The sequence below is a fragment of the Dendrobates tinctorius genome, unplaced genomic scaffold, assembly GCF_039654945.1.
Source record: "Dendrobates tinctorius isolate UK_male_01 unplaced genomic scaffold, ASM3965494v1 ptg000182l, whole genome shotgun sequence".
Lineage (NCBI taxonomy): Eukaryota > Metazoa > Chordata > Amphibia > Anura > Dendrobatidae > Dendrobates > Dendrobates tinctorius.
The window spans coordinates 1146870-1165156 of record NW_027361849.1 but is presented as its reverse complement, the minus strand read 5'-3'; the positions used below and the strand labels follow the sequence as shown (position 1 = coordinate 1165156).

The following is an 18287-nucleotide window of genomic DNA, read 5'->3' as shown; positions in this document are numbered from 1 at the left end:
TAGAGGGGGATAGTGAATGTCTGTATATAGAGGGGGATAGTGAGTGTCTGTATATAGAGGGGGATAGTGAATGTCTGTATATAGAGGGGGATAGTGAGTGTCTGTATATAGAGGGGGATAGTGAGTGTCTGTATATAGAGGGGGATAGTGAGTGTCTGTATATAGAGGGGGATAGTGAGTGTCTGTATATAGAGGGGGATAGTGAGTGTATATAGAGGGGGATAGTGAGTGTCTGTATATAGAGGGGGATAGTGAGTGTCTGTATATAGAGGGGGATAGTGTCTGTATATAGAGGGGGGATAGTGTCTGTATATAGAGATGGGATAGTGAGTGTCTGTATATAGAGGGGGATAGTGAGTGTCTGTATATAGAGATGGGATAGTGAGTGTCTGTATATAGAGGGGGATAGTGAGTGTCTGTATGTAGAGGGGGATAGTGAGTGTCTGTATGTAGAGGGGGATAGTGAGTGTCTGTATATAGAGGGGGATAGTGAGTGTCTGTATATAGAGGGGGATAGTGAGTGTCTGTATATAGAGGGGGATAGTGAGTGTCTGTATATAGAGGGGGATAGTGAGTGTCTGTATATAGAGGGGGATAGTGAGTGTCTGTATATAGAGGGGGATAGTGAGTGTCTGTATATAGAGGGGGATAGTGAATGTCTGTATATAGAGGGGGATAGTGAGTGTCTGTATATAGAGGGGGATAGTGAATGTCTGTATATAGAGGGGGATAGTGAGTGTCTGTATATAGAGATGGGATAGTGAGTGTCTGTATATAGAGGGGGATAGTGAGTGTCTGTATATAGAGGGGGATAGTGAGTGTCTGTATGTAGAGGGGGATAGTGAGTGTCTGTATATAGAGGGGGATAGTGAGTGTCTGTATATAGAGGGGGATAGTGAGTGTCTGTATATAGAGGGGGATAGTGAGTGTCTGTATATAGAGGGGGATAGTGAGTGTCTGTATATAGAGGGGGATAGTGAGTGTCTGTATATAGAGGGGGATAGTGAGTGTCTGTATATAGAGGGGGATAGTGAATGTCTGTATATAGAGGGGGATAGTGAGTGTCTGTATATAGAGGGGGATAGTGAATGTCTGTATATAGAGGGGGATAGTGAGTGTCTGTATATAGAGGGGGATAGTGAGTGTCTGTATATAGAGGGGGATAGTGAGTGTCTGTATATAGAGGGGGATAGTGAGTGTCTGTATATAGAGGGGGATAGTGAGTGTCTGTATATAGAGGGGGATAGTGAGTGTCTGTATATAGAGGGGGATAGTGAGTGTCTGTATATAGAGGGGGATAATGAGTGTCTGTATATAGAGGGGGATAGTGAGTGTATATAGAGGGGGATAGTGAGTGTCTGTATATAGAGGGGGATAGTGAGTGTCTGTATATAGAGGGGGGATAGTGAGTGTCTGTATATAGAGGGGGATAGTGAGTGTCTGTATATAGAGGGGGATAGTGAGTGTCTGTATATAGAGGGGGGATAGTGAGTGTCTGTATATAGAGGGGGATAGTGAGTGTCTGTATATAGAGGGGGATAGTGAGTGTCTGTATATAGAGGGGGGATAGTGAGTGTCTGTATATAGAGGGGGATAGTGAGTGTCTGTATATAGAGGGGGGATAGTGAGTGTCTGTATATAGAGGGGGGATAGTGAGTGTCTGTATATAGAGGGGGATAGTGTCTGTATATAGAGGGGGATAGTGAGTGTCTGTATATAGAGGGGGATAGTGTCTATATAGAGGGGGATAGTGAGTGTCTGTATATAGAGGGGGATAGTGAGTGTCTGTATATAGAGGGGGATAGTGAGAGTCTGTATATAGAGGGGGATAGTGAGTGTCTGTATATAGAGGGGGATAGTGAGTGTCTGTATATAGAGGGGGATAGTGAGTGTCTGTATATAGAGGGGGATAGTGAGTGTCTGTATATAGAGGGGGATAGTGTCTCTATATAGAGGGGGATAGTGAGTGTCTGTATATAGAGGGGGATAGTGAGTGTCTGTATATAGAGGGGGATAGTGAGTGTCTGTATATAGAGGGGGGATAGTGAGTGTCTGTATATAGAGGGGGATAGTGAGTGTCTGTATATAGAGGGGGATATAGTGAGTGTCTGTATATAGAGGGGGATAGTGAGTGTCTGTATATAGAGGGGGATAGTGTCTCTATATAGAGGGGGATAGTGAGTGTCTGTATATAGAGGGGGATAGTGAGTGTCTGTATATAGAGGGGGATATAGTGAGTGTCTGTATATAGAGGGGGATAGTGAGTGTCTGTATATAGAGGGGGATAGTGTCTCTATATAGAGGGGGATAGTGAGTGTCTGTATATAGAGGGGGATAGTGAGTGTCTGTATATAGAGGGGGATAGTGTCTGTATATAGAGGGGGATAGTGTCTGTATATAGAGGGAGATAGTGAGTGTCTGTATGTAGAGGGGGGTAGTGAGTGTCTGTATATAGAGGGGGATAGTGAGTGTCTGTATATAGAGGGGGATAGTGAGTGTCTGTATATAGAGGGGGATAGTGAGTGTCTGTATATAGAGGGGGATAGTGAGTGTCTGTATATAGAGGGGGGATAGTGAGTGTCTGTATATAGAGGGGGATAGTGAGTGTCTGTATATAGAGGGGGATAGTGAGTGTCTGTATATAGAGGGGGATAGTGAGTGTCTGTATATAGAGGGGGATATAGTGAGTGTCTGTATATAGAGGGGGATAGTGAGTGTATATAGAGGGGGATAGTGTCTGTATATAGAGGGAGATAGTGAGTGTCTGTTTGTAGAGGGGGATAGTGAGTGTCTGTATATAGAGGGGGATAGTGAGTGTCTGTATATAGAGGGGGATAGTGTCTGTATATAGAGGGGGATAGTGTCTGTATATAGAGGGGGATAGTGAGTGTCTGTATATAGAGGGGGATAGTGAGTGTCTGTATATAGAGGGGGATGAGAGAGATATATATCCTTATTTCGCCCCTCTCCTCCGGTTCTCCCGGCAATTCCCTGTGTGTGACTTGTATATAGTGTCTTGGTCTCATGCAGTTTTTGCCCCCACAGGTAGGGGGCGCTCACCTGCTGTGCGATCTGCTGGGGGTAATGATGAAGGCGCAGGAGATGTGTGCAGACTCTCTATCTCAGCTCAATGTCTCTGCTGCCCCCTGGCTGCCTGAAGGTGAGTTGCAGCTTCTAATAACCATGTTGAGTTAATAATAATACTATTATTTTTGTAGCGCAAACATATTAGCAGCGCTGTACAATATAAGACATATACAGGCAATGGGGCCGTCACACGGTAACACACCGTTCACCAGTTACAGGGGAAGTGAGGGTCCTGCTGCGCGAGTGCTGCCATCTAAAAGGAAATAGGGGGGCGCAGAAGGTAGCGAGAGCTCGTCCTGTACGGTCGTCATCATAAATGGGCCCATGGTATAAAGTCTCCAGCCGGGATCTGTATATACAGTCACCTATCGGATACATGGAGGATGTGGAGATATGGCAGAAGAGGGAACAGGAGAAAGTTACAGTAGGTGATCAGCCGGTCTAAAGGGGAGCGTTTTTAAAGAATGATTAAAAATTTGGGGTACTTGGTATTAATCAGATCTTCCGGAGTAGTGCATTCCAGAGAACTGGCTCAGCATGAGAGAAGTCTTGGAGACCGAGGTGGGAGGATCAGATGCTGTTACTCTTAGATCCGTTTCAGGGCTTAGACCATGGCTAGCTGTCAGGCTGGGATCACACTTGTGTGTGCGATGCGAGAAACTCGCCCGAGTCTCATCAACCCCCGGCGCTCAGACCGGAGCGTCCAGCCGCATAGAAATACCCAAATGTATAGAGATAAGCGGCACCACTTCAATACAGCAACAGGGATCCACCATGTGTATAAGCCACGATATGGAAAGAAAAACATATACACAATGTTTGGGATCAACCTGAGCAAATTATTATATCAAAAATACAATATTGATTCACCCAGAGGCAAAGAAAAGACGAAAACCAACTAAGAAGCCAAGTAGGCAAAGAGACAAAAGCACTGAGCAGTGATGGTGAAGCCCCGGACCCTGAAGCACAGGTAGCACTCAACAATATTCACAACGATCTTCAGGTCCCAGAGAGAAAACCAATCCATCCCTGGCATACAGGGGTCCATCACTGGCATACAGGGGTCCATCACTGGCATTACAGGGGTCCATCACTGGCATACAGGGGTCCATCACTGGCATACAGGGGTCCATCCCTGGCATACAGGGGTCCATCTCTGGCATACAGGGGTCCATCACTGGCATACAGGGGTCCATCTCTGGCATACAGGGGTCCATCTCTGGCATACAGGGGTCCATCCCTGGCATACACGGGTCCATCACTGGCATACAGGGGTCCATCACTGGCATACAGGGGTCCATCTCTGGCATACAGGGGTCCATCACTGGCATACAGGGGTCCATCTCTGGCATACAGGGGTCCATCTCTGGCATACAGGGGTCCATCACTGGCGTACAGGGGTCCATCCCTGGCATACACGGGTCCATCCCTGGCATACAGGGGTCCATCACTGGCATACACGGGTCCATCCCTGGCATACAGGGGTCCATCCCTGGCATACAGGGGTCCATCCCTGGCATACAGGGGTCCATCCCTGGCATACACGGGTCCATCTCTGGCATACAGGGGTCCATCCCTGGCATACAGGGGTCCATCTCTGGCATACAGGGGTCCATCACTGGCATACAGGGGTCCATCACTGGCATACAGGGGTCCATCTCTGGCATACAGGGGTCCATCTCTGGCATACAGGGGTCCATCACTGGCGTACAGGGGTCCATCACTGGCATACAGGGGTCCATCACTGGCGTACAGGGGTCCATCACTGGCATACAGGGGTCCATCTCTGGCATACAGGGGTCCATCTCTGGCATACAGGGGTCCATCACTGGCATACAGGGGTCCATCCCTGGCATACAGGGGTCCATCTCTGGCATACAGGGGTCCATCACTGGCGTACAGGGGTCCATCACTGGCGTACAGGGGTCCATCACTGGCATACAGGGGTCCATCCCTGGCGTACAGGGGTCCATCACTGGCATACAGGGGTCCATCCCTGGCATACAGGGGTCCATCTCTGGCATACAGGGGTCCATCCCTGGCATACAGGGGTCCATCTCTGGCATACAGGGGTCCATCACTGGCATACAGGGGTCCATCTCTGGCATACAGGGGTCCATCTCTGGCATACAGGGGTCCATCACTGGCATACAGGGGTCCATCTCTGGCATACAGGGGTCCATCCCTGGCATACAGGGGTCCATCTCTGGCATACAGGGGTCCATCCCTGGCATACAGGGGTCCATCCCTGGCATACAGGGGTCCATCTCTGGCATACAGGGGTCCATCACTGGCGTACAGGGGTCCATCTCTGGCATACAGGGGTCCATCCCTGGCATACAGGGGTCCATCTCTGGCATACAGGGGTCCATCCCTGGCATACAGGGGTCCATCTCTGGCATACAGGGGTCCATCCCTGGCATACAGGGGTCCATCACTGGCATACAGGGGTCCATCACTGGCATACAGGGGTCCATCCCTGGCATACAGGGGTCCATCACTGGCGTACAGGGGTCCATCACTGGCGTACTGGGGTCCATCACTGGCGTACAGTGGTCCATCACTGGCGTACAGGGGTCCATCCCTGGCGTACAGGGGTCCATCACTGGCATACAGGGGCCCATCACTGGCATACAGGGGCCCATCCCTGGCATACAGGGGTCTATCACTGGCATACAGGGGTCCATCACTGGCATACAGGGGTCCATCACTGGCGTACAGGGGTCCATCCCTGGCATACAGGGGTCCATCACTGGCGTACAGGGGTCCATCACTGGCGTACAGGGGTCCATCCCTGGCATACTGGGGTCCATCGCTGGCATACAGGGGTCCATCCCTGGCATACAGGGGTCCATCCCTGGCATACAGGGGTAAACCCATAAGAAAGGGGATCACACGGAATCATACATGCAGTCCTAAGCAAAGAGCTGCTGCAGCAGCATAAACCCCAGAGAAGGAGAGGTATATGCACAGCAATAATGCAGCTAATACACAGCACCTACATCGTGCAGGAGGCCGGTGACACCGTCACTCCACGCAATGAGCCGGAGCCGTCCCGGTGGTGAAAAGGCCATGAGGACAGAATAAAGTGCTACGTGCGCTCCATGGGAGGTCAGGCCGCCCGCGTTCCCACAGCAGGTGCCTTCATCAGGGGCGTTGATGATGCATAACTGAGCCAGGCCTTTTTTATAATACAACTAGATGGTGGTCCGATTCTAAAGCATCAGGTGTTCTACAGTCTATCCCCCCCCGTTCAAATGCGCAACCAATCAGCGCCACGGGATTTCCGTTACAGACAGACAGAATTAGACGATTATATAGTAGATAAGTGTGCACCAGCTGTGAGGGCGCGAGAGCGCTATGCATTACTGCGGCGTTCACCTCCATCCCAGTTGCTGTGTCTGGCGTAGGAGCAAATATCACCCCCATTCCCATAGTGCGCACGCGCTGAGGTCGTCATGCCAACCAAGGACGCTAAGAAACAGCTATTGATGTAAAGCAGTCAGAGTGCGCATGCGCGAATCAATATCCAGTCATAGAGTCGCGTTACCTGACATAGCGTAACCATGACGACCAATGACGCTGAAGTCGCGATAGCCAGCATGAAACAGTCGGACTGCGCATGCGCACACGGTCGCAGAATAACATTATAGTACGCAGAAGCAAAGTACGCCGAAAAACCCAAACATGACGCCTAACAGTATCAGTCCACAATATCCTAGCGTGGCCTCACACAAGCACAAAAAATGCCTCAGTACTAAAGAGGGAAACAAACGTAGGTAAGTGGTGGCGACATCTGCAGAATATGGCGCAGGCGCAGACTCTGCCATCATGAGCCGTGATGGGGACTGTGCGTAGAGATCCAAATCTAACAACAGAGACGGGAAGTGCTAGAAATATAGGTATAGATGTGATGTCCTAGATCATAGCTAATAATTCCAAATACATATCTATCTCCAAAGACTTACTGATGGGGAATGTAGATTGTGAGCCCCATTGGGGACAGCGATGATGATGTGTGCAGGCTGTAAAGCGCTGCGGAATATGTTAGCGCTATATAAAAATAAAGATTATTATTATTCTCTTTTTTGACCAGAATAGTAAACGCTCCTTTATATGTCCAATGATTCACGGGTCCCTAAGACTCAGGGAAAGTTTACACAAAAGTCTTTACACAAAAAGTTACTATTATATATGCGGTCCACCCTGGATTATGCCCAAGGGACATGCAGGGACCGATTATAGGCGATATACGTAACCACAATCTATACACCAAGCACCATAGGGTCACAATGAGGACACAGTGATAAGGCGCTGCCATCATGGGGAGCCGTCACACGTCATCACCGACCGCCGGGCCGGAGACAGGGCTGTGATCCAGAACCGGCAGGCTACAGAGAAGAGCGATAGTCCCGGCCGCACAGTCTGCTGTCGCTGCTTCATCTATTTGCTTGATGAGGATATTCTCTGCTGCTTCCATTATTTTTGGAGACTTATAACAAACCCCTATCAGTAATTTATTATTTCCCCCTCCCCTTATCTCCCCCCACAGCGACTCTACATTCTCATTAGATTCATATATATTATCACGCAGGATGGGTTTTAATGATTTTACATAAAGACGCCCCCCTCCCCCTCGCTTATTTGTACGGTCATTCCTGATCAGACTATAGCCCTGTAAATTATGCGCCCGCTCACGGCTCTCGTCCGGCCAGGTCTCAGATATCCCCACCAGGTCAGAATTATGCTCCAATAAAGGTAATGATCTCCATCATCCACCACTTCTCCTTCTGTGAGTCCACGCGGCACGGACTGGACTTCCATCTATTCCATCACACTGGCTTTGCTCGTTTTGCAGGCTGCGCAGGGATGTGGGACAACCTCAGTTGTTGGCCACCGACACTCGCTGGTCACACCGTCTCTCTCCCGTGTCCGGAGGTCCTGCAGCTCATTACAGGCATCACAGGTGAGTGCAGCACGTACACGGCCCTGGCCCATAAGTGGCACATACGTGTATAAAGCATGGACATCAATGCTCTTACCAGAGGGGGTAATGCCATAGAGGATGACCTGAGGCCACCATAGAGGACGACCTGGGGACATAGAGGACGACCTGGGGCCACCATAGAGGACAACCTGGGGCCACAGAGGACGACCTGGGGCCATAGAGGGCGACCTGCGGCCACCATAGAGGACGACCTGGGGCCATAGAGGGTGACCTGGGGCCACCATAGAGGGCGACCTGGGGCCATAGAGGGCGACCTGAGGCCATAGAGGGCGACCTGGGGCCACCATAGAGGGCGACCTGGGGCCATAGAGGGCGACCTGAGGCCATAGAGGGCGACCTGGGGCCACCATAGAGGACGACTTGGTGCCATAGAGGGCGACCTGGGGCCATAGAGGGCGACCTGGGGCCACCATAGAGGGCGACCTGGGGCCATAGAGGGCGACCTGGGGCCACCATAGAGGACGACCTGGGGCCATAGAGGACGACCTGCGGCCACCATAGAGGGTGACCTGGGGCCACCATAGAGGGTGACCTGAGGCCATAGAGGATGACCTGGGGCCATAGAGGACGACCTGGGGCCATAGAGGACAACCTGGGGCTTCCTGTGCCAGCTTCACTGATGTTGTTGAGGGGCTGATACTTGGCTGTTGTATGTGTGTGCGCTGCTGGCTGCCATTAGTGATTGTCCTGTATATTATGCTTTATATCAGGCACTGTGAATCGAAACTGCACTGAGAGCGGCTGGTCGACGACTTTCCCCCCGGTGGACGTAGCCTGTCAGTATGACATCAACGACACTGAGTACGAGGATGTGGTGAGTGCTGGGACTCTCCTGCATCGGCCTGAACTCGAGCTTTTTTTCACCGTAGACACTTGAAGCTCTCAGATATTTCATGGTGAAATAAGTAGACTTGTTACAGCGCAGACTATGGATTGCGGCATTGTAGCCTCCGCTGTCCCTCCGGCCAGGAGACGTCTGCTGAGAAATCAGCACAAGGTCTCATGACTCCAGTTCTTCATAATTAATGTGTAATATATTTCTGTAATGGAAGGTTAAACCACTGCCAAGAGCAAGGACAAAGCTTGTCCCACTGAAAAGGTCTGTCTGGTCAGTGCCTAAACTCCGCGGTACTGTTAAGGCCATGGACGGAGATCTGCTAATAATTCAGGAAGATGCATGGGGTCTGTAGAGAGTGACAGGATCAGTTCTAGGCTGGGCTGTCACTTTGGGATCCCATAATGTTGAGATTGGATCTTATAAATTCTACAGGAGGTTCTATAGCGAGAGCAAAGACCCTGGTGGAGAGGGGACGCCCTGCCTAGTACCATCGTGTAAAGGGAATGGGGCAGAAAGAAATCCTGACTCGAGCCGATGGCCCTGTATAGAAAAATGAGTCTCAATCTACACAAGATTTCTAGAGACCAGTACATGCCTTCTCCGCATCATAGGAAAGGAGCCATGTGAGCATCTCATGAAAAGAGCCGTGGGGTGTCTCAGGAGAAGAGACATAGGGGCGTCTCAGGAGAAAAGACGTGGGGGCGTCTCAGGAGAAGAGATATAGGGGCATCTCAGGAGAAGAGCCGTGGGGGCGTCTCAGAAGAGCCGTGGGGGCGTCTCAGAAGAGCCGTGGGGGCGTCTCAGGAGAAGAGACATAGGGGCGTCTCAGGAGAAGAGACATAGGGGCGTCTCAGGAGAAGAGATATAGGGGAGTCTCAGGAGAAGAGCCGTGGGGGCGTCTCAGGAGAAGAGACGTGGGGGCGTCTCAGGAGAAGAGACGTGGGGGCGTCTCAGGAGAAGAGATATAGGGGCGTCTCAGGAGAAGAGCCGTGGGGGCGTCTCAGGAGAAGAGCCGTGGGGGCGTCTCAGGAGAAGAGACATAGGGGCGTCTCAGGAGAAGAGACATAGGGGCGTCTCAGGAGAAGAGACGTAGGGGCGTCTCAGGAGAAGAGCCGTGGGGGTGGGTCGGGGTGGGTCGGGGTGGGTCGCCCTCCCAGGGCTGTGGGGTACTCGGTACCGGGCCTGTGTCAGCGGGATGTGTCACAGCAGCAGTGACCCGGTCCGTGGCCCTGGGCGCCCAATGTAAAAAGGGAAGTTGAAATGGTGGAATGTAATTGATTAAATGAATAGTTTGTGACGCCACCTGTGGTGCTCGGCAAGGTAGGTGTTAAGCTGACGCTGCGTTCAGATCCGCTGGGACTGATGGTATGGTGCAGCGAAGATGTAAAAGCTTCCCACAGGTGAAGCTGTAGTCCCAGGGCAGTGTAGATGTGGTTGGCACGGGGATGTAGCAGTGCCGGAAGGGTAGGAAGCAGACAATGACACAGCGGGGTGCAATTTCTGTACCTTTACTTGATAAATGCAGTCCAGGGTCCTGATTACAGATGGTACCGGAGCAGGCTAGCCTGGAAGCAACTCAGGGATTCTCTCTCAGCAGATGGGCTGTGCAGTCTCCTTCCTAGCGCTTATTTGAGTGAAGTACTCCTAGTACTGAGTTACACTGAAGTTCCTCTCAATGCTCTTCTACTCTCACTCCTCGTATGGCAGACAGCTGTAGCCGCTATTCCACTCTTGGCTCACTCTGTGCTGTTGTGCCTCCGAGTTTTAGATGGGGGTAGGGCATTTACAGCCTCCTACTCCTCTGGTGTCTGTTGCAGGATCATTAGCATCCATACAACCGTGGAGACCAGGCTCCATTTCATTCGCTCTCACTGGAGATGAGCCTTTCCTCTCTGCTCGATCTCCGCGCTTCTTCCACACGTCTGCACACTTCACCCTCCTCAGACTAACTGACCACTCCTTCCTCTCGGCCCCCAGAGAGCACTCCTCCCCTTAATCCCGGTTCAGAGTCCCCACTGCTGGCCTGGAGTGGAACTGTGTTGCATGAGTAGGTTAACTGCAAGAGAGACCCTTCCTTGCTTCCAGGCATGACATCACCCTCCCTAGAGGAAGGCAATGCCATTGTGGTGGCCATACTCCTGGGGGCGCCACATTCCCCCCTAGTGCAAGTCAGCACTCCTGGGCTGATAAAAGAAAACATGAATAACATATAACAAATATAATTGTACAAGATTTTGAAAAATGAAAAATATACAAAAACCACAAGCTCCAAAAACAGTCCTATGATGACAAGTCCAAGCATCAATATCCATGGTCCATTCCTGGGCAAATGGTGAACTAATTACAAAGAAAGTTTTTGACCACACACAGTCCTGTGGTTCAGTGTACATGAAACAAGGTAAAAAACTGGAAAATTCAGATGAAACTCTTACAGGTTACCTGTAGGCACAAAACTTGAGAACAGTTACATATATATATATACAGTATATATATATATATATATATATATATATATATATATATATATATACAATTTTAACATTTACATTTATTTATCTATATACGATATCTGATGGGCGGTATACCTTGTGTAGTACGGGTAGACCTGCGTGACTCTGGTGTGGGTAAACTGGGTAGTATTCTCCTATGGACTCTTAGACTCACCATAGGCATAACAGGTTCACCACTGGCAGGGCGAGGGTTCTCTGGCTCCACTGCTGGTGTGGCATCTGCTGCCTGATTTTCCTGATCCTCAGGATTTTCTTGAGCAACGTCTTCTTGTACTACCAGTTGGGGAAATGTCAACACTGGCACCACTATTGCATCATTTACTTTAGTCTAATTTGCAGGGAATTCTCCAAGTATAGTGCTGACCTTTTCTTCTTCTATGGGTTGGATGTTATCTTGTTCTTCCATTCTTTCTCTTAACTGGTCAGGGCATAATTTCAAATGATCCCTCGATACGGCTGCTGAGGTTTCTCCTCCATCTTTACTAATAAGGCACACCTTGGTATTGTCGAAGTTTGAGGGTAGAATGGGGTAGGGTTCAGCTTCCCATTGGTCATCCAATTTATGCATCCTCCTTTTCCTCTTTAGGACTTGTTCTCCTGGTGACAAGGGAACTGCAGGTGCATGCTGATTGTAGTTCCTCTCTTGTTTTTGTCTTGCCTGAGCTAGACTCTTCTCCACACACACAGTACTCTTCTGTACTGTTGCTGCCTCTCTGTGTCCCAGTCAGCATCTGGTGACGTTACTTCAGGTGTCAGGACTCCCATGTCCAAATCAATAGGCAGTTTACCTGGCTTCGCTCTCATCAGGTACGCTGGGGTACAGTTGGTGGAGTTCACTGGAATATGGTTGTAGAGGTCTACCAGATCTGGCAATTTTTCTGGCCACAGATTTCTCTCCTCCAAAGGCAATGTCTTCAGTAGGTCAATCACTACCTGGTTCATCTTATCACACATGCCATTGGTCTGTGGATGATAAGGGGTTGTCCGGATCTTCTTACAACCATACATGTTACAGAATTCCTGGAACACTTCTGCCTCAAAAGCTGGACCTTGATCTGTAAGCACTTGCTCAGGATATCCATGTGGTCTACAGAAGTGCTGTTAGAATGCTCTGGTTGCTGTCCTGGCTGTTTGATCTTTGAAAGGCACAACTACCAGGAATCTTGAGTAGTGGTCCACGATGGTAAGAGCATAGATGTAGCCCGACCGGCTTGGGACCATCTTCACATGGTCCAGGGCTACCAACTCGAGTGGCTGTTTGGTTACTATTGGCTGCAGAGGAGCTCTCTGGCTGTTTCGATCCTTTCTGCGCAGGTTACATTGTCCACATTCCCGGCACCACCTCTCAATGGCTTTCCTCATACCAGCCCAGTAGAATCTCTCCCGGAGCAATGCTTCCAACTTCTTCCATCCGAAGTGTCCAGCTCCATTGTGGTATGCTTCAAAGACCATTGATGCCTCTCTCTTTGGGACTACTACCTGCCAGACCAGCTCATGAGTGGGGCCATTGATACTCCTCCGACACAGCTTTCCTTCATAGATGAACAGCCGACCTCTTTCTTTCCACAACTGCTGGGTTTCTTCCAGAGCATCCGACTCTGGGCGTGAGTCCGCTTGTGACAGTAGCTCCTTCACCAGGCGGACTGCGGGGTCATCATCCTGAGTTTCTGCCCAGTCATGATGGGGCAATGGATTTAGGGTGACCTCTTTCAAGCCAGACCTTCTGTTTCTCACCCCTTGAGCACGTTAGGCCGCAAGTGGCCGGTGGAAGGGAGGCAACTCTATTTCCTCAAGAGCCTCAGGGTCTTCTCCTGCATCTGGCAGATTAGTCATTCTGGACAGCGCATCAGCATTGGCATTCTTGTGCCCTGCTCTGTACTTGATGGTGAATTCATAGTTAGACAGCCGAGCCATCCACCGCTGCTCCAGTGCACCTAGTTTCGCAGTTTCCAAGTGGGTCAACGGATTGTTGTCCATGAAGATAGTAAACTTGGCTGAAACTAGGTAATGCTTGAACCTTTCAGTGACAGCCCAGACTATGGCAAGGAACTCCAACTTGAAGGAACTGTAGTTGTCAGGGTTCCTTTCAGTGGGACGAAGCTTCCAGCTGGCGTAGGAGATCACTCTTTCTTTTCCATTCTGTACCTGTGACAGTACTGCTCCCAGTCCCACGTTGCTGGCATCAGTATACAACACAAAGGGCTTCTCATAATCTAGGTAGGCCAGAGCTTCATCTCCTGTGAGAGCCATCTTCAGTCGGGTGAAGGATCTCTCCAGCTCCTCAGTCCATTCAAATGTGGAGTTCTTCTGTTTGGCTTTCTTAGACTGCCCCACCAGAAGATTTTGCATAGGAGTGGCTATTTCAGTGAAGCCTTTGATGAATCTTCGGTAGTAACCTACCAGTCCAAGAAATTGGCGTACTTCATGGAGGCTACTGGGCTTCGGCCAGTCCCGGATGACTGTGACTTTGTCCGGATCTGGTGCCACACCTTCTGCACCCACTACATGACCAAGGTACTGTACCTTGGGCTTCAGGAGGTGACAATTGGAAGGCTTCACCTTCAGGCCAAAATTGGACAAAGCTTCAAACACTTCAGCCAGGTGTTCCAGATGGTCCTCAAACGTCTTGGAGAAAACAATGACATCATCAAGGTACAACAGGACTGTCTCAAAGTTCATGTGTCCCAGGAGGCAGCACTCCATCAGCCGTTGAAATGTTCCTGGGGCGGTGCAGAGCCCGAATGGCATATAGTTGAACTCACAGAGACCCATTGGGGTGGTAAATGCTGTTTTCTCCTTATCTGCCTGTGCCACGGGAACCTGCCAATACCCACTAGTGAGATCCAAGGTGGAAAAGTAGTTAGCAGTTTTAAGTGCAGCTAAGGACTCTTCAATTCTGGGTAATGGGTAGGCATCTTTATGTGTAATGCTGTTAATTTTCCTGTAATCAACACACATTGTCATGGTACCATCCTTTTTCTTTACAAACACTATTGGAGCTGCCCAGGGGCTACAACTGTCTCTGATAACCCCAGCTTCCTTCATCTCTCTCAACATACTCTTAGCTTTTATGGGTGGATGGTCTCCTGTGGGGATATGATGTTGAACCCCTTTTGCCTGCCCAAAATCTAGTGGGTGTTTGCTGAATACCTGCTCATACTCTTGTGTCATTCTGTAAACCCCATTTTTCTGGTATGAAGGTGTAGAGTCAGTCCCCACCTGCAGTTGCTGGCACCACTCTTCCATCTGCTTCACAGAGCCATTGTCCTCCACCTGGTCGGATGAGACCAAGGGCTCTGCTGCCTGCAAAGAGTTGTTATTAACAGTGAGCAGCTTAGCAACTGTGGCGTACCGAGGTATTGTAGCCTCCTCCTCCCCACAATTCAAAAGGCATACAGGTACTCTCCCTTTTCGTACATCAACCACCCCTCTGGCTGTCAGGACAGTGGGCCTGCTATCAGAGTATACTGGTTCTACCAATGCCTGGTAATCCTTCCCTCTGAGGCCTATGGCTGCCCGACACCAAACCAACAATTCACATCTGGGGGGTATTGCAATGGGGAAAGCATCACTCACTCTGACGCTGCCAATTTCTCCGCCAGAGAGTTCTACCTGTTGTCTTTGCATGAGAGCTCTGATCTCCTTCTGCAGGACTCGTTGTTCACTGGAACCAGCAGTCTCAGCCACCTATTGCAACAAGACAATAACCTCGGACAGACAGTTTTCAATTACATTTGTAACAAGAGTCATCATGGGATTACCTTCACATCGATCAATATCAACACCTCTCAGACCTTGAGATTTTAGCTCTACCCGACCCACTTTAACAGTAATCTCTTTACATCCAATCTGCGGCAAAGACTGACCATTACTGGCAACTACTGTCAGTTCATCAGTTGGGCCACGGGTAAGTTCAGAATCAGCCCAATACCGCTTGTAAAGGATATAGGGCATAGTGGTCACCTGGGAGCCAGTGTCCAGCAAAGCGTTCATGGGGATGCCGTCAATCACCACAGGGAGAATCGGTCTCCCTCCAACATACTTGGCTCTCCAGTTCCTTGGGCCTGGGGATCCTACTCCTGGGGGTTGGCCCTCTGCCCCAGGGGTTGTTCGTTTAAAGGACAGAATCTTGCAAGATGACCTGCCTTGTAGCAGCGACGACAGATGGGACGTCCGTCCTGGTCATAGCGGTCGTTGTTCCTCCCTCGGAGTGGCAGGGCTCTCCTCCTCCGGAGCCACGGAACATCCTCTGGACTGGAAGCCAGCTGGATCTTCTCTTTGGAGGACACTTGCAGGGACTGCACAGTTTTAGTAAGTGCAGCCATTCCTTTGGTCAACTCCTGGACCTGTAGACGCTGCTCCTCAGTTGGATTTTTGTCCAGAGTCTGTGCATCAGCCTCCACAGGGATGGAAGGGAAAGATGTTGCTTCCTGGTGGTAGGTGATCGCTTGGCGCTTAGGGGGCGCTGGACGGCTGACAGTTGGTTCCTGCAGGACCCGATTAGCCCTGTCCGTAAAATCAGCAAAGTCCAGATCAGGATTTTGCAGGGTTATGATGCGCAACTGTCCTCTGTGTGTACTGGATAGGAGTCCTTCAATGAACTGCTCCTGGGTCGCTCTCGCCGGCTTGACCCAGGGCTGTGGGGTACTCAGTACCGGGCCGGTGTCAGGGGGATGATGTGTCACAGCAGCGGTGACCCGGTCTTTGGCCCTGGGCCCCAATATCAATGGCAGTGATGTTTGTTTGTAATGTAAAGTTTGTGACGCCACCCGTGGTATTTGGCAAATAAGGTGTTAGCCAACGCTGCTTGCAGATCCTCTGGGGCTGATGGTATATTGCAGCTTAGATGGTATAGCTCCTCACAGGTAGAGCTGTAACCCCAGGGCAGTGTACAGGTGCGATGGAGGAGTAGGGCACAGGATGGTGTCGATGTTGATACCCAGATGTAGCGGTGCTGATGCGGGAATGAATGGAGGACACCAGAGCTTGCAGTTTCAAAGCTTTACTCACAGTTCGTAGTGCACACAGGTGCCCGCTTCGGTACTGTGTCCTCCGTGGCAGAGGCCCAGCCAACCTCCAGGCAAGATAAGACTCTCCCCGCCAGCACCCAGCCAATATGTGCCTTCCTGAACGACTCCTCTATTGCGCCTTTTAATGTGAAGAGGTCCAGTACCGTGGTTACTCTGAAGTTCCTCCTGTCAGATGTTCCTAACAACTCTCTCACTTGTACGACAGACAGCTGTAGCCTGCTTCGGGGACTCCCTTCTCCTGAATTCCGACTCTCTATCCGTTTCGCTGTTGTGTCCCCAGTCTTGGTTGGGAGTAGTGCATGTACAGCCAACTACTCCACCGGTGTCTGCTGCAGAACCATAAGTGTCCATACAACCTCGGGGACCGGGCCCCGGCCTTGCGCTGCGAACCTATAGGCAGGGTTCCTATCCAACACACTCCTCCTCTCTGTTCTCTCTCCACTTCATTCCGTGCTTGTCTTTCTCTCTCTTATGGAAATGCAGATTACAGTTCTACGTCTCTCTCTCTTTCCCGTGCCAGCTGGCTCAGGTCACTGAGGCAGCTGCAGCACTCCTTCCTCCATCCCTTCTTCCAGGGATCCTCACTCCTGTCTGAGTGACTTCCTTCCCGACTGACCTCCTGTCAGACTGACCTGTAATCCTATTTTTCCCCTTCTTTTTATACTAACTCCACCCACCTCCCAGCACATCTCGTGTTACGAAGCAAGGATCCACGAAAGGTGCTTTGCTACACCCTGAGCCTAAAGCTACAGTGTGGTTCTGCTGAACTATCCTGTGTGTGGGATGCAGGTGTTGGAGTGTGGCAGGGAGTTCCCACCTTACCTGGATGGTGGGGCACTACACCTTAGGAGAAGGTGCAGTACCTCTGTGGCGACTGAGCCTCAGGGGCGCCACACTCCTTTAACAGTTTATCTTCCTCCTTCACACTGTCAGGATCAACTCGCTTAACTGCTCGCAGCGCCTCCTGCAGGTTGAGAGCATAGTCCCTTATACTGTCCTGCGCCTTCTGTTTGCATCCAAAGAATCGCATCTTGATTTCAGCTGCAGGGCGGGTGTCAAAGGTGCTTCTCAGCTTGGCTAGAATCTTTTTAACAGTCTCTTTATCAGTGTCCTGCCAGGCTTTCACCTCTCTCTGTGCTGCCCCTGTCAGTTGTCCAATAAGGATGTTCACTTTCTGGCTTTCAGACAGGGGGTATACTTGAAACAAACTGCACAGTCTCTCTTTAAATTCACTCAGGGTATGGGACTCACCCGAGTACTGTGGTAGCCTGGCCGCTCCTGGTATGTAGGGCATAGACAGCGGCATTATGGGAACCGCTGCGGTGGGCGCTACTCCTTGAGGCGCGGAGGGGTTGGCGGCATTGCTGTGTGGCGCGGACATTCTCTTCCCCCCTAGTTAACGTTAGCCAGGGCCGGGGGTTGGGTGAGCTTACCGGCTTCGCAGGCCCGATGCTCCGGGCTGTAGGCCTCAGCTCCTCACACTTCTCGCGCGCTTTTTCCTCTTCCCGCGCAGGGCTTCGCTGCTTCTCGCTTTCTGAGGGGCTCCGCCCATGACGGCCTGCCTCTTTGGTTTCTCGCTTGCGCCAAGTGGCGCGGCAATGGCGGCAATTGGCGCCAACACAGTCTTTTACACAAACACAGTCTATGGTACACAGGACCCGGGGGGTTACCGGGCTCCGTAATCCTATTCGTGACGCCAAAGTTGGGTCGCCCTCCCAGGTCTGTGGGGTACTCGGTACCGGGTCGGTGTCAGCGGGATGTGTCACAGCAGCAGTGACCCGGTCCGTGGCCCTGGGCGCCCAATGTAAAGAGAG

The 18287-nt window shown here is 50.7% G+C and overlaps 1 protein-coding gene across 1 annotated transcript in view; it reads left to right on the top strand.

Annotated features, from left to right (window-relative positions):
• Positions 1-18287, top strand: part of SCTR (secretin receptor) — a 203622-nt gene that overhangs the window by 23579 nt on the left and 161756 nt on the right. Inside the window, exons 2-4 of the mRNA XM_073551893.1 lie at positions 3046-3160; positions 7946-8053; positions 8806-8909. Coding sequence (XP_073407994.1) covers positions 3046-3160; positions 7946-8053; positions 8806-8909 — 327 coding nt within the window. The remainder of the gene's footprint in view (positions 1-3045; positions 3161-7945; positions 8054-8805; positions 8910-18287) is intronic.